The sequence below is a fragment of the Crinia signifera genome, chromosome 1 (genome assembly GCF_055691185.1).
Source record: "Crinia signifera chromosome 1, ASM5569118v1, whole genome shotgun sequence".
NCBI classification, from domain to species: domain Eukaryota; kingdom Metazoa; phylum Chordata; class Amphibia; order Anura; family Myobatrachidae; genus Crinia; species Crinia signifera.
In genome coordinates, this window is record NC_139217.1 from 295,597,024 (window position 1) to 295,611,920 (window position 14,897).

The window sequence follows — 14,897 nt, forward strand, 5'->3', positions numbered from 1 at the left end:
CAGACTGGTACTAAGTTAGCTACAGATGTAGCGCTTCTCATGCTTGTGGGGGCTGGCGATAGAATCGTGTTTGTGTTTAGCAAGTTTTCAACTTGCTGGTATGTAGTGGGTAGTACCCTACTCCCATGACCTTAATTGACTAATTAACAGGGCTTAGATCCTGATTGGCTAAGGTATATATGGGCTTTCTGTCAGTTCAGTGTATGCCCGGCTTGCTTTGGTGACACACTGAAAATGTTTGTGCCTGTCTTGAAAACGTCCCTCCAGGGTTGAAACGTTGACATATATGAAATCTTCCTGTGATTAAAAAACAACATTTTACCTGCTCGTGGTGGTGAGTGCCCTCTCTGGCTAATACCCGGAAAATCTATATGATTTGGAATGCATATTCTTTAGTGGTGCACCCCCTTCATAAAAACTCTGGACATGAGTCCAGATTTCTGGATATATATATGTGTGTGTGTGTGTGTGTGTGTGTGTGTGTGTGTGTGTGTATATACAGTATATATATATATATATATATACTACTTTCTCTTACTCTGAAAAACATAGTAGGACATTCAAATAACTGTCACTATGAAGATTCTAAATACTGTTAAAATGGAGAAAAAAAAAAAGTGAACTTTTTACATACATTTATCCTGGTTTCTTGTCCGCTACGATGTATTCCACTAGCAAAGCATGATCTGATGTGGCCCTAGAAGCACCTCTATGCTTTGTGTGCTTGCAAACATAAAGGTGATATTTCTTGTTCAGTTCCACATTGCTACTATAGGAGGCAAATATAAAGTACTTACTAAACATTTTTTTAGGACAAAATAAAATTATTTTTGTTGCTTTGACTTATAATATCTCCTTTTCCATTTTTAAATATCTATATAAAAGACAATAGATGTACAGGTAATACTAATTATTCTTATACCTCCCAACATTATAGCTGTCGACATCAGCTCCCAACATTATAGCTGTCGACTCCTTTTCAAATGGGTGTAGCTTTGTAAGAATGATTCGAACCATGCCTCCGTCATCTGTCACTATGGGAGCATGCCGCATCTATTCACCACTGCACTGCTAAGTAGAGCAGCGAGTGAAATGGGGCCTCTCAACTCCATCCATAATTTCTGGATAACCTTGGGGGTTATTCTAGTTCATTCTTTCTGACAAAATAATTCTTAGATGGACAAAACCATGTGCACTGCGGGTGGGGCAGATGTAAATTGTGCAGAGAGAATTAGATTTGGGTGGGGTTTTTCTTCAAAGTGAGATCTATATTGCAGTGTAAAAATAAAGCAGTCAGTATTTTCCCTGCACCCAAATCTAATTCTATCTGCACATGTTACATCTGCCCCCCTGCAGTGCACATGGTTTTGTCCATCTAAGAAGGATTTTGTCAGAAAGAATGAACTAGAATAAACCCCCTTGTTATGCATTTGTCGGGACTGCTGCCTGTTTCTACAGAGGGCGGTATTCAATGTGAATACCGGCGACGTGCAGCGAATCCTGTTTAGGATTCGCTGCACATTCGCCACTGCTCGCTGCGTTCCGGAGCCTCGCCGGCGCCAGTATTCAACGAGTCAGGGGCTCGTTGCCCCTGACTGGCGAATTTGAGCTCCTGCGGCGGACGCCGCAGGGAGCCTGAGGACGGTGGCAGGCAGGGAGATGGAAGTCTCCCTGCCTGCCCCAGAGCGTATGTGGGGGGGGAGGTGGGCTCCCCAGGTGCCAGGCAGCACAGGCTGCCCCCCGGGGGTGCCAGCAGGGGACCGGGTATATTCACTACACCCGATCATGCATATATAACGATCGGGTGCAGTGAATATATGAATATCTAATGAGCGACTCGGCTCCGGCGCCCCCTGCTGGCTGGTCTGTGTAAAAAAAAAAAATATATATATATATTTTTTTTTTATTAAATATATATTCATGTGCTTACAGCACATGAATAAAAATAGCATGCCCCTCCTCAGAATAAAATTCCTGATTTTTTGACACCAAATGTAAAAAACAAAACACTTTATTTTAAAAGTTCACATTCCACTTCACCATAAAAAGATAGCAATTGCTACTCTGTGAATCATGGCGAAAAAAACCTTGAAATGTATTCGTCATCTGGTCATTGAATAGGGTGATTCACCGTTTTTGTCAAAAATTCGCCTTACAGCACAAAATCGCCATAAAAACCTGGCGAATCAGCCTCATTGAATACCGCCCAGACAGTCTATTTCCCAACTTCGAAATAACAATCTTATGCAATATATAAGATGGCTGCCAGAGTAAATAAAACTGTACATATATAAAATAAAACACAGATCTAAATGAATCAGTCACTTCATTGCTTTTCATTTGTAACAATTTTTTTAAATGTATATCTTGATTATTACTTTGCAATTGTTCTTTGAAATGAAAATCTTGTTTCTTTTCTATTTCAGGACCAGTATCAGTTCTGTTACCGAGCAGGACTGGAGTATTTGGGCAGCTTTGATCACTATGCAACGTAGAAGATTTGTCCCATCCTGGAATTTTCCTTCAGGCCCTTCAAGATCCATAGAGCCTCTTCTGAGCCATAATGCGTGCTTGGGAATATTTCTTAGCTCCTAGCTAAAGACCAATTACAGTAATTGGAATATCACACACACACAAAAAGAAAAAAAAAAGAAAAAATTAAGAGAAACTTTTTCTGGGTGGACCAAGAATACGCAGTTAAATAATCTAACCTAAGAAAATTATATAAATCCTGACTGGTCAGACATCTGAAGGATTCATTTCACCCACTCAAGGAATCAGCTGGCAATGTATGAAATAAGTGTAAATCTTTAAAGAACCATTATCTTGTCTGGGACTGCATGAGTGTTCAATGATGAATCTTAGGTATACAACAGCAGGATATTTAAATACATCGGCTTCTGGATCCCAAGATAAATGCAAACATTGCAGCGATATTGACTCTTCTGTCCATCAATGGTCACGATAACACATTAGTGAAACAAATGGGTGGGAAATGTCTAAAGAAAATCAAAGTCATTTATTTAGTTTTTTAGTATTGTAAAGATACAGCTGACCTGTGCTTCATTATTAACTGTGTAAACTTTTTTTTTTTTTAAACAAAAGGTTTATAAGGAAGTGAATAAAACATTGCATTACTGTTAATTTTTCGATCAAAAACTGTATTTTTTTTATGCGGTAGAACTGTTATATGTAATTATTCTCATTAGAAATACTAAAACATTTAAACTTTGCACAAACTTGTGCAGCCCTGACATTTAACCATACCATTATTTTTTATTATATATACTTCATTTGCATTTACTTTTTGTCATTTTTTTATATAAATATGTATTTTTTTTTGTTTTTTTGCATCAAGTTAAAGGCTATTTTTTCATCTTGTTTGGAATCAACAGGGAGTCGCAAAGTATAAAGCTGCTGCAAACTTAATTATATAGAAGTATGTATAGGTATATACACACATCTGTTCTTCCATGTTTTTAATTGTGTTAATTAGTGGAGACTTTTTTAAAACCATAAGATCATTTCATGTCAACTTCAAGGCTTGCATTTCTAAAGTGTTATTTTTGGTTTTAATCACAAAGAAATGAGGAATGCACATCAGTGATGTTCTAGGTTCACCCCCAAAATTATACATACACAGATTTTCAAGTGCTCACATATGTATGTACATTGTTACACTGCTCAATATTTTTAACTCTTTAGTGCAATAATGAACCATCTTGTATATTATACAGGATATGTGCATGCTAGAAAGGTCAATGTTTATCGGAGAGAAAAATATTGTATTATAAGATGTATGAAAGTTCATGAAATTGTATTCAACCATTTATTGTGTGTGATATATGATTAAATATGTAATTTGTAAGATATGTAAAATAACAAAATGAAAAAAAAAAACAGACACAAAACAAAAAAAAATCAAATCAAGGGCAAAGCCAAAAATTACTGCTCGGAAATAATGTAGGTTTGTGTCACAGCAGTTTGAAATGCTGCATTTTTGTTTTGCTTTTTTTTCCTTGCTTTTTGCATTTAGAGTGCCTTATATTTGATGCTTTTAAGCAACATTCTGTTTGGCCTTTGCCAGTCTGCTTTCCCATATAATATTTTTTCCATTTCCAAAAACAGATTGAAAAACCATAGCTTCTATGTGATATACATGCCTATTTTTTTAACAAATGTTAATATGTAGAAGATAATTATTCTTCCAAGCACTTCTACATTAAACTTAAGATTATTATCCTTTAGATAAACTGCTTTTCAGCTTTGTAACCATTTTAAGCAAATAGCATCTAGCATCTCCACGCAGTGCAAGGAGACATTTTTCTAGTGCTTAACCAATATTAATGATGACCATTAAATAATTTGGGGCTACATACCACCCAGCACATCCACAGTTGGTGTTCTATGTACTCATTTTAGTTATTTTTCTTCTGCATCGATCGGTACTCAGCATCTTGGTGAGGAATAGAAACAATGAGTCAATCAATATTCCTACAGATGCGGCCATTCTACCCCTTGTTGCCAGCGTGCCAGATTTCAGTATCTGGTGGCGGCGGGCGGGCCAGCGGCGGGCGGGCCAGTGGCCATGGGCGTGCGAGTGTCTCACACATTCACATGTTCATTGCCAAGAATGGGGCGCGCGTGTGTCTTCGACATGCGCATGCCCCGTCCGATGGCACAGTATGGCGGGATAGGAACCGCTCAGATGGGACAGCTCCATCTGTATTTACCAATATTTTGGTGAGAAATGGATACTTCAGTTGATCTGTATACAGTACCTGTCATGTTGAAATAAAGTATCTAAAATTTCAACTTTGGCCATCTGTATGGTATGAATCCTAAAATAATATAATTGTTTTTCATTGGTTATGGTCAGCAAGGGAGACTTGGAAGCATTACTAACCTTTAAAGTAAAGGACTGAGGATATTCTCTCTGATATATTATTAAGGTTAACCTATATGCATGAGAAATCAGGCTATCCAATCACAGGTAATATTTTTAAGGCTAACTAGCTGGTCTTGATTATATATGAGTATCGGTAGACCATATTGTAATTGGTGCCTATTGAATAGATTTACTGTATTCTCATGCACATTGTTGCTGGCCACAAAATGTCTAAAGTAGTCCACTGTATGAAAGTGATTGGTGCACTTGATAGTTTTTGAGTGTACAGTAGTTTGGAATGACACTTGCCATTTTGACAGCCCAACTAGGCACTTTATTAAATCCAATTCTTTTTATCTTAAAATGGAGTTTATGAGCCATTATGTTGCCTTTCCATTTCCATTATTTAATATTAATTTAGAAAGCTGTCCAAGTTCCCTGTTAAATAGCAATTCAAAAAATTCAACAGTTATGGGAATGTCTACATCTCTGGACTGTCTTTTTGTTAAGGAGTTTTTTTTTCAGTATGTACTCACTCCATGCTTAGCAGCCATTTTGAATATTAGACTCTGTGAAGGGTTGTGTCATAGCACTTTTGTAATAAAAATACTAATGGAAGGCTACCTCTGATTAAAAAATTATACTAAAACAACATAAAAAGAATGTGCTTTTCTTGGGGTAACAATGTTTTTCTCATATAAACAGTATTATTTTTACATAGAATTGTACTAAACTTGTTTAGTAATTGCAATCCTGAATAGAATATATATGTCATCCATGTTAATATCTGTTATTGAATATATCATATTTTTATAGTCGCACATTCTGCAACGAAAGTAAATGTTTAAAAATTTTGTGTTATAATTGTATCCATTTGCATAAACCCACTCATATATAATTAATGTAAGTTGAGTTTCAATCATTGATGTGCATTCCACTTTCTGTTTACTATATGTATTATCATGGTACTTTATTATAAAAAGCATCTTTATCTGCGAGATACATCAAAAGCAGAAAATGCATTTCTTAAGCATTATTGGTGCGGTGCTATTATTTACCTATACCCGTATAGTTATGTATAATTTTGTAATTAGTTACATTGAAAAGAAAAAAATATATAAACATGATTTGTATAGAACTTCACATTAGATCTTTATTGTCTTTTTATTTTGACTTTTTTAATGCATGGTTCAATATTGGAGAAGATAAGTTGGAGGTGGCCCTCTGGGGAGAATTGCACTTTCTAAACCTTTGTACTATGCACTACCCTATTGATTCTACTCCCAATAGTCTTATTACTTGAACCCGTCTTTTAAAAAGCAAATAAAACTTGCAATGAAATTTACATGTGTACATAACACAATACATTTACAAGACAGTTTTGTGTTGGGAAAAGTGCAGATGTTTTTTTGTTTTATCTCTCCCTTAATTCCCCTTTTGGTGGCAAGCCTTGCTAATAATTAAATATTTTTACCCTGATGCTCCAAAAGTTCTATAATACTCTGATTTTACCTTTTACATATGTTTTGTAGCTTTGCCATTCAAGCTTGGAGTGTCTTTGCAAGAATAATTCGAATTGTGTTCTCTGCTCTCGTTTTGGATGCATAGACTTAAAAAGTTATAAAAAAAACCTTGTAAAATGGCTTGTTAAAAATACAATTACCTCTACTTAGTAGTACGCGTAAATGTTTTACAAGATGAAAGGCGTGCTTTTTATTTTCTTACTTCGTTACAGCAGTGGCGAAAGAAGTCTGTCTGAAAATCAGTCCTTTGCTGACACAAGTTCCATTTGTTACAAATGAATTCTAATAAAAATGTCAGTGTTATGCAGTCCTGGTTATCATTTCTTAATATCATACTTTGACTTACCCTGTAACTCCGATTCAATCCTTAATGAAGACATCTGAATAGGAAACAAAATGAAAAAAAATTCAGTAGAAATAATTAATAATTTCGGCAACGTTCATGTTTTTTTTTTCCTTTTTATCATCTTATGCACAATCCAATAAGCAGAATAGCATTTATTAATGCAATGTTTGTATTTTATTCAAACACAATCAGGCTACTTCAGAGTTGCAAGAAGGTTTTACCAACGGTAGTTAAACAAGGCGCTGATAGGAGGAGCTTTTAATATTGGTAATAGTAGAAAGCTGCTGCTTAGATGTGGTTATAGTGGACCACTGGGAATCTAATACAATATATACAGGAAAGAAGCAGTGCTACGAAGTTAGTAATTTACTTAATAACATGGGATTGTCTGTAGAAATAGCATATTTATTAAAATGACCAATAAAATCAATATAAACAATTACATTGAAAAAGTATGAACAACAATTAAAAAGAAAGAAACGCTCCCTGGCTTATTAACTGGCTTCACTGGCTGGAGTAAGTCCTCTTAATTGTTTAGGCCTGCTGGAGAAATATGGCAATTGGCTTGGTAAAGTTTAAACAGTCTCACCATTTGATGTTAAATGGGTTTTCCGGGTTGGGTATGATTGTCCTCACTAGGATGCGGTTGTGCAATGGTGGTAAAGGGCCGCTGGAGGAATGTCAAGGACCTTGTGGTGCTTCCCAAATGATGGTGGTATACATTAATGTGATGAAGCCAAAGTTGTTAGCACCGATTGTCCTTATTGGTTGCTGCCATGATAGAGGATGCAAGGTGCAGTTTACACCAGGAGGATGTGCCAGATGGAGGATTCTTCAGGTAAACAGAGTTGCACATTTGTGAAACAAAACTTGTGATTTGGCGCACTGTGTGCTGTGTAGCATATGTCACATTAATTATGGGTGATTCACTTGTGGCAAAGTGGCTGTGACTATGTCGCAACTGAGCATTGCCGCCTAGTCATGGAACACAAGACTCAAGTTGGGCATACACTAGATTATATTTTAAACAAATATTTTAAATGCATCATACATCATGTAGTGGGTACCCAGCATCAGGGGTATACATATCTCAGTTTGGATAGATATAAAGGGGAGAGGGAGAAAGTACCAACCAGTCATCTCTTAACTGCCATTTTACAGTCTGTGTGCCTGATTCTGATCCACTTGCAAAAGCAAATGATCTCTCTAATGGACAAAACCGTGTGCATTGCAGGGGGGGGGGGTGCAGATGTAACATGTTCAGAGAGAGTTACATTTGGATGGGGTTTGTAATTCAGACTGATATCTATATTGCAGTGTAAAAATAAAGAAGCCAATATTTACACTTCACAGAAACAAAGTAACACCCAAATGTAACTCTCTCTGCATATGTTACATCTACCTCACCTGCAAAGCACATGGTTTTGTCCATTAGAGAGAGAGTTTGCTTTTGTAAATGAACCAGAACCATGTGTGACAAAAATGACAGAAGTTGATTGGTTGGTACTTTGTCTTTCTCCACTTTATCCAGTGGTGTAACAATAGCCCTGCAGCCTCCACAGTAGCGGGGAGGCACTGTGTAAGTGCAGGCACCGGGGGGCTGCGGGGCTATTGTAACGCTGCTGCCGCCACAGACCCGCAGATTTACTTGTATTTGCTGCAGTCCCGGCTCTCCTCCTGGCTTCGTTTTGATGATATGGAAACCGGTGGACCATCATAAAATGTCCACCCCATATAGCAGACTGTTCTCTGAAACTGTCTGCTGTATGGGGGCGGACATTTTGAGATGGTCCGTTTTTCATAGCAAAAGCCAGGAGGGGAGCCGGGACTGCACCGATGACAAGATCGGTGGGTCCCTGCTGCTGTATGGAGAGGTAAGGCACGGGGTGCATGGGGGTGGGGGCATGAGTGGCCTTCCAAATAATTGGCAGAAGGCGCATATATTATAGTTACACCACTGACTTTATCTCCAAGGTTTGACACATCTCCAATGATGTGTAGGTGCATATTGGGTGTTAATCAATAAGTTGAATAGTATTAAGTGACAGACAATATGTTGACCCCATATGGGCAATATGCACATGGCAGTTAGGGTCAGTTAGGCGACATAAAAGGCAGGACAACTGAAAAGGTTGACAGGTACAAAAATTTGACACAGAGAAAGATTAACAATTAGATTGTCAATGCATAAATGGTCAACACAATGTTTTTCTTGTTATATTGTACAGTGTATGAAACCATGTAAATGAATGAATGGAAACCTGAACCCTTGCAGGCTGGTTCCGCTACCATTGTGCTCTACCGAGTACAGCGGTAGTTAAACTAGGATATTGTTCCCATCCGAATGCCATGTGGATAGTAAAGTATGAAAAAGTTGAAAATATTAAAATAAATAAAATATTTAAGTCGATCATTTTAATGTGATACCAAACTTTTACATGTCCATCTTTTGACCATATTGACTATTGGTACCTGTCAACCTAATGTTTGGCGACCGTATGGGGTCAACCTTTTCACTGTCAACCTAGCTTTCAGGTGTCAGTATATGCAAAAATATGACTACACATAGTAACATAGTAACATAGTAATTAAGGCTGAAAAAATACGTTAGTCCATCTAGTTCAACCTATGTAACTTGTAACTACTGACTTGAGTAAGTCATATCTATAGGATTCCCTTAGTTGCCACAAATGTATGCAGTTTTGGTTTAAATTCCCCACCGGCAATGAGTTCCTGAATTTTACTGCTCTAACGGTGAAGAATCCTTTTCTTAATTCAGTACGAAATTATGTGGGCATGTACTGAGGCTCTTTTCCTTGAGCCTCAGTACATGCCCGCGTGTCCTAAGTATAGGCCTGTTAGTGAACAAATCATCTCCCAGTTCCATATGATTCCCAATCCTGTATTTGAACATACTAATCATATCACCTCTCAACCTCAGATTCTCCAGTGAAAAAAATATTCAGCCTGGTTAGTCTATCTTTGTATTCTAGTGATTAGGGATGCCAATCCCGGGGCATTTTTTCAATCCCGGAAATCGGGATTGAAAAATGCTCAATCCCGGGATTCCCGGGATTGGCATCCTTAAAAGAAAACCACCCCCCCTCCCCCACGTTGCCTTACTTTAAGTGGGGCAGGCGACAGCGGAATGGAGGCAGGCTGTGGGTGTGATGCCAGAGGGAGGTCAGTGTGTCACTACACTGTGCAGCCGGGAGAAGTCGGGCGGGGAGCGGGTTCAGTGCTGCGGCCTGCGCAGCGTGACCCATAGGTCACGCTGCGCAGTCCTGCACCTACAGTGTCACAACTCACTCGCCGCCTGACCTCTCCCTGCCGCTCAGTCATCATGCCTTGTCCTGGTCACAGCGGCGAGTTCAGCGAACAGCCTCCAGTAATTGTACAGAGCGACGGCGGTGCGGGGCGTGTTCGGTTGGCTGCACAGTGTGACGCGCAGCGTGACCTCTGACCACATCACGCTGCGCGTCTGAGCTGCACAGCCGGCGCAGGACTCAGGAGCAGCCGGGCAGCATCTGAGCAAGTGCTCAGACGCTGCCCAGCATTAAACTAATCTTATCCCGAAATCCCGGGATTGGAAGGTTCAATCCCGGGATTCATATCACGGCAATATTGGGGCCAAATCCCGGGATCCCGCCGATCCCGATCCCGGGATTGGCCACCCTACTAGTGATTCAAGACATTTTACTAGCTTAGTTACCCTTCTCTGTAGCTGTTCCAATTCATTTACATCCTTTTTAAGGTGCAGTGCCCAGAACTGAACACAGTACTCCAAGTGTGGTCTCAGCAATGCCTTGTAAAGAGGCACTATAACATTGGCATCTCTTGAATCCATTCCCCTTAACGCATGCCAGTGTCCGGTTTGCTTTTGCTGCTGCACTTGAGAAGTGTGCACTATTACCCAATATTTCATCTATGGTGACCCCCAAGTCCTTCTCTACAGCAGAATTTCCTATAATAACCCCATTTAGCCTATAAGTAGCTTATTCTTTTTTTTCCATAATGAATTACTTTAAAATTTTTCCACGTTAAACTGCATTTTCCACCTTTCCGTCCACCTGTCCAGTTTATTTAAGTCGCTTTGTAGTGTTTCCACATCCTCTCCTGAGTTAATTTCCTTACTCAATTTCGTGTTGCAATTTTACTCACTATGTCACTTCCATGGTATGGACTATGGTATATTGTCACAAATATATACTGGTACTTTCACAAGTGGATGGCTACAGTCGTGCAATTGCATAGATGAGACCAACTCCGAAAGCAGGCTGAGTTTGATTTCACGGTATGTAATGCATCTGACTTGCATACCAGACCCAATGTACGCATTCATTTACAGTTATTCAAATAAAAACAGGGGCAGGGACTGATGTGAATGTTCAATTATACTCTCAAAAGTGCTGCGGAATATGTGCGCTATATAAGAAACTGTTAATATTATTGACAACTGTTATTTATTATCTGTTAACTATGTTAGTAAGATTAATTATTTAGGCATTTTTACTTTACATATAGTAAAGTTATATTTAGTGACCTAGATTGTTCATTTAGAAATCTATATACAGCGGTATAATTTAACATGTGACATAAATGGTCTATGCACACTAGTGGATAGTGCAACTGTCATATAAATTAAGATATAGAAATAAAAAGACAGATGAGAAGAAATTAGCGAAGGAAGTGCCGGACAGCATTTGGTGAGCGGTTTACAGAGGGTGGCAGGAGGCAAAGCTGCTTCTTGTTCAGGAATCTGGAAGCTGCTCCAGAATTGCGCGGCTGACTGGTGTGCAGTTATTTTGCTGGTACAGTCCCTCAGCTGAGCCACTTCCGGATTCCTGCCACCCTACTCCCTCCCTCCCAGTAAGCCCCTATAGAGGGTGCAGTAGGATTGTCTTGGTGCCCCCCAAGCCACTGGGCCCTATAGTAGCTGCATCCCCTGCACACTCTGCAAGTAATGCTAACTGTACAACCAAACCCAAGCAACGCAGGGTACCTCAGCTAGTTTCAAATATGTCAAGCTTCAAACAAGAGAAGGATAAATTTAAAGTAATGCTAATTATACAACAAACCCAAGCAATGCTGCTCAGGTTTGGTTGTACAATTAGCATTATGTTGTTTTACATAAACATCCATTTGCATAAACATCCATTCGCATGCAACTGGGACCCTCCCACATCTTTCGATGGTCCCTAACCATTGAAAAATGTGGAAGGTGCATGCATATGTAAGATTGCTCTTAGCAACTTTACATATGCGTGTACATTCAGGAGAGGGGGGAAGTGGGCAGGCAGCTGACATCCGGCGATATCAGCTGCCGACCCCCCACATGTCCATCACAACTGCATTAGCATGAGAATGCCCAGCGTTCTCATGGGAACTGCCATTAAACGCTGGCCGCTCCCATATGCTGATGGGTAAGCCCGGCACCACCGCCCGCAAAGATGAGTGCGGGCACCCAGTGAACAGTTTGTTCTCCATGGGTGCAAAGCGCAAACATCGGCCCTGTACAAAAACACCCGGGCCAACAAACAGAACTGAATAAGGTCCCTTGTGTGGCTCCCAGTGATCTATTCACAAGCCAGGAAACGGGTCATAGGAGGGTGTGGCTTTGCACCCTGAACCTCCATTTTCATCACTGCCTTTTTTGAGACTGCTGTGGCTGTAGTTCTTTACACAGTGACAGGAGTCTGGTGCAGCATGTAATATTACAGTGCAACACCCAACTCCTGTCAGTTAGCAGGAGCCAGCCCTTTGGGGTCACCCCTAGGCATGTGACACCTGGGTGTGGCATTCCCTCCTCTTGTGACACCACTAAATGATTAAGGGGGATATTCAATCAGTGCCAATATTTCCGAAAGTTGGAAAAAAGCTTTATTAGCTAGGTATACTCGTGTATACTAGGAATTTGATTTGAATTGCTGTGCAACAGCCAGTTAGGTACAATTAGACAGTGACAGTACAGATATACATACATATACAGGTATACAGATGCATTATAGATGCAGGGAACATATACCCACTGAACTGCACAGCCCCTAGGCAGCCATCAGTGGCGCCACTGGTCATTTCAGCAGCCAGGTAGTTAACAATATAAGCAGAGACCGTACACATATCATACCGGGTACACATACCTGCAAAGCTGCACAGCGCCTAGGCAGCCTCAGTGGTGCCACTGGTCTTTGCAGCAGCAAGGTAGGTAGCAATACAACAGAGACAGTACAGTTATCACACAGGGAACATATACATGTTCCTCGGCAGCCATCAGCAGTGCCATCTTGGTCATAGTTACTTCCAGGTCAGGCCACTTTTCAATATTCACCAAGATTTTTTGGCTGAGTCCCGATCTACTGGGAAGCTGTGGGTTTTCCAGCATGTCCAGGGGCCTTGGTTGGGGATGTGGCTGAGGAGTGGGCCAGAGTGCAGGGGGGGGGGGGTGAGGTGAGGCTGGACCTTACTTGGGTTGCTGGCACATTGCCTTACTTTTTCTTCTGCAGCTCTCCCCATGGGCCACTGCTGTATTTGTCCAGGGGATCCTGCAGGCCAGGATACTCCCCCACCTGTGTCACGGTCAGGGATCTGGGACCGGCTGACCATATTGCCTTCCCCACCGGGGGACCACTGCTTGCTCACTACTACTACTCCCCACCACATGGTCCTACATCGGATGATTTCTTCTCCCGCCAGGTGGGCAGATCCTGCTGGCCGCGAGACTCTCCACATCCACCGCTTGGGCCGCTGCAGGGATCCTGTCAGTTGACGCTGCCCATCTCCAAGCCAGAGGGGCCGCATTCGTCGCCGGAGGGTGTACAGCCACTCACTACCCGCTGGAGCATCTCCTTTCTGGGGGGTGAGGATGGGAGTTCCACGTGCATGTGACTGGAAGCAATCGGAAGAAACACTTTTCGACAATTTACATTAAACATTATCCAACTGTCGGATAGCCTGTAGATTGGTGAAAATGTATGTTAATTGTCAAAAAAACAGGAATTAAACAATTTAGCATCCGTTTGCACCAGTGCAGATCCAGCTTTTTTTAAATTGTCAAAAATGGCAGATAAATTGTCCAATTTGTGGTCGTATTTGACAATTTGCGGCAGTATTGAATAGGTGTGTACCAATATTTCCATGTATTATTTGAGCTACATTTAAAAGCTGCTGTGGTTTAAAATTTGGCTTTGATTTTAGTTACTGGTGGCTGAAACAGTGTCAGAATCCGAGACAAAGACAAATATTTGGTGCACAGATAAGCTGCATAAAATCTAAAGGTGTTATTATTTATTTACAGTTTCTTATATAGCACAGCAGATTCCGTTGCGCTTTACAATACAGGTTGAGTATCCCGTATCCGAGTATCCGTTATCCGAATTATTCCGAAAACCATACATTCCAGAAAGTGAAAAATTTTTTTTTTTTTGCTAAAAACTCACTGGGGACATTTGTAACAGCACTACTGGAGACATGATATGTAACTGGCACTATATATGTGCAAGAAAATGATTGCTTGGCATTCAAATTCAATATCTGAGATAGTACACAAATTTTGTTTCATGTTTTGAAACCTTGTTTTTTGAACAAATAAAATATATTTGTGTGTATTTTATGTGGTAATAAAATATATTTGTGTATATTTTATGTGTTTATACAGCATACATGCAAGATACTTCAAAATACATCATTGAAATATTAAAATATTCCGAAATACGGAATAATCCGTTATCCAAAATTCTCCTGGTCCCGAGCATTTTGGATACGGGATACTCAACCTGTAATAATATCCAAGTGATGAACTAAGGGATAAGGTCAGGAGCAAAGTTTAGGAAATCAGCACTTAACTGTAAGACAGATAAAGCAAAATTTAAATTCCAAGAAGTAAATCATCAAGCACCGAGAACAGGAAAATCTAAGGTGCACATAAGAGTCAGGTTGTGTAGTGTTCCAGTTATTTAACCCCTGAAACTGCAGAGGATTGAATGCATTCAGTAAGTGGGCAGAGAGTAGGCACACCAATGACAATTCAATATATTCAGAATGGGAGCCTAGGCAAACAGCTCATACTATGGATCACTTGTCTGGGAACAGTAGTCCCTACATGACAAAACCTAGATCAAGATTTTAACAATAAGAAGTCATG

The 14,897-nt window shown here is 40.1% G+C and overlaps 1 protein-coding gene across 35 annotated transcripts in view; it reads left to right on the top strand.

Annotated features, from left to right (window-relative positions):
* Positions 1-6,714, top strand: part of PTPRD (protein tyrosine phosphatase receptor type D) — a 1,589,668-nt gene extending 1,582,954 nt beyond the window's left edge. For all 35 annotated transcript variants that reach the window (XM_083185941.1, XM_083185944.1, XM_083185945.1 and 32 more), the window contains one exon: positions 2,427-6,714. In XM_083185941.1, the coding sequence (XP_083042067.1) occupies positions 2,427-2,495 (69 nt within the window). In that variant the 3' untranslated portion in view covers positions 2,496-6,714. The remainder of the gene's footprint in view (positions 1-2,426) is intronic.
* Positions 6,715-14,897: the final 8,183 nt, after the last annotated feature.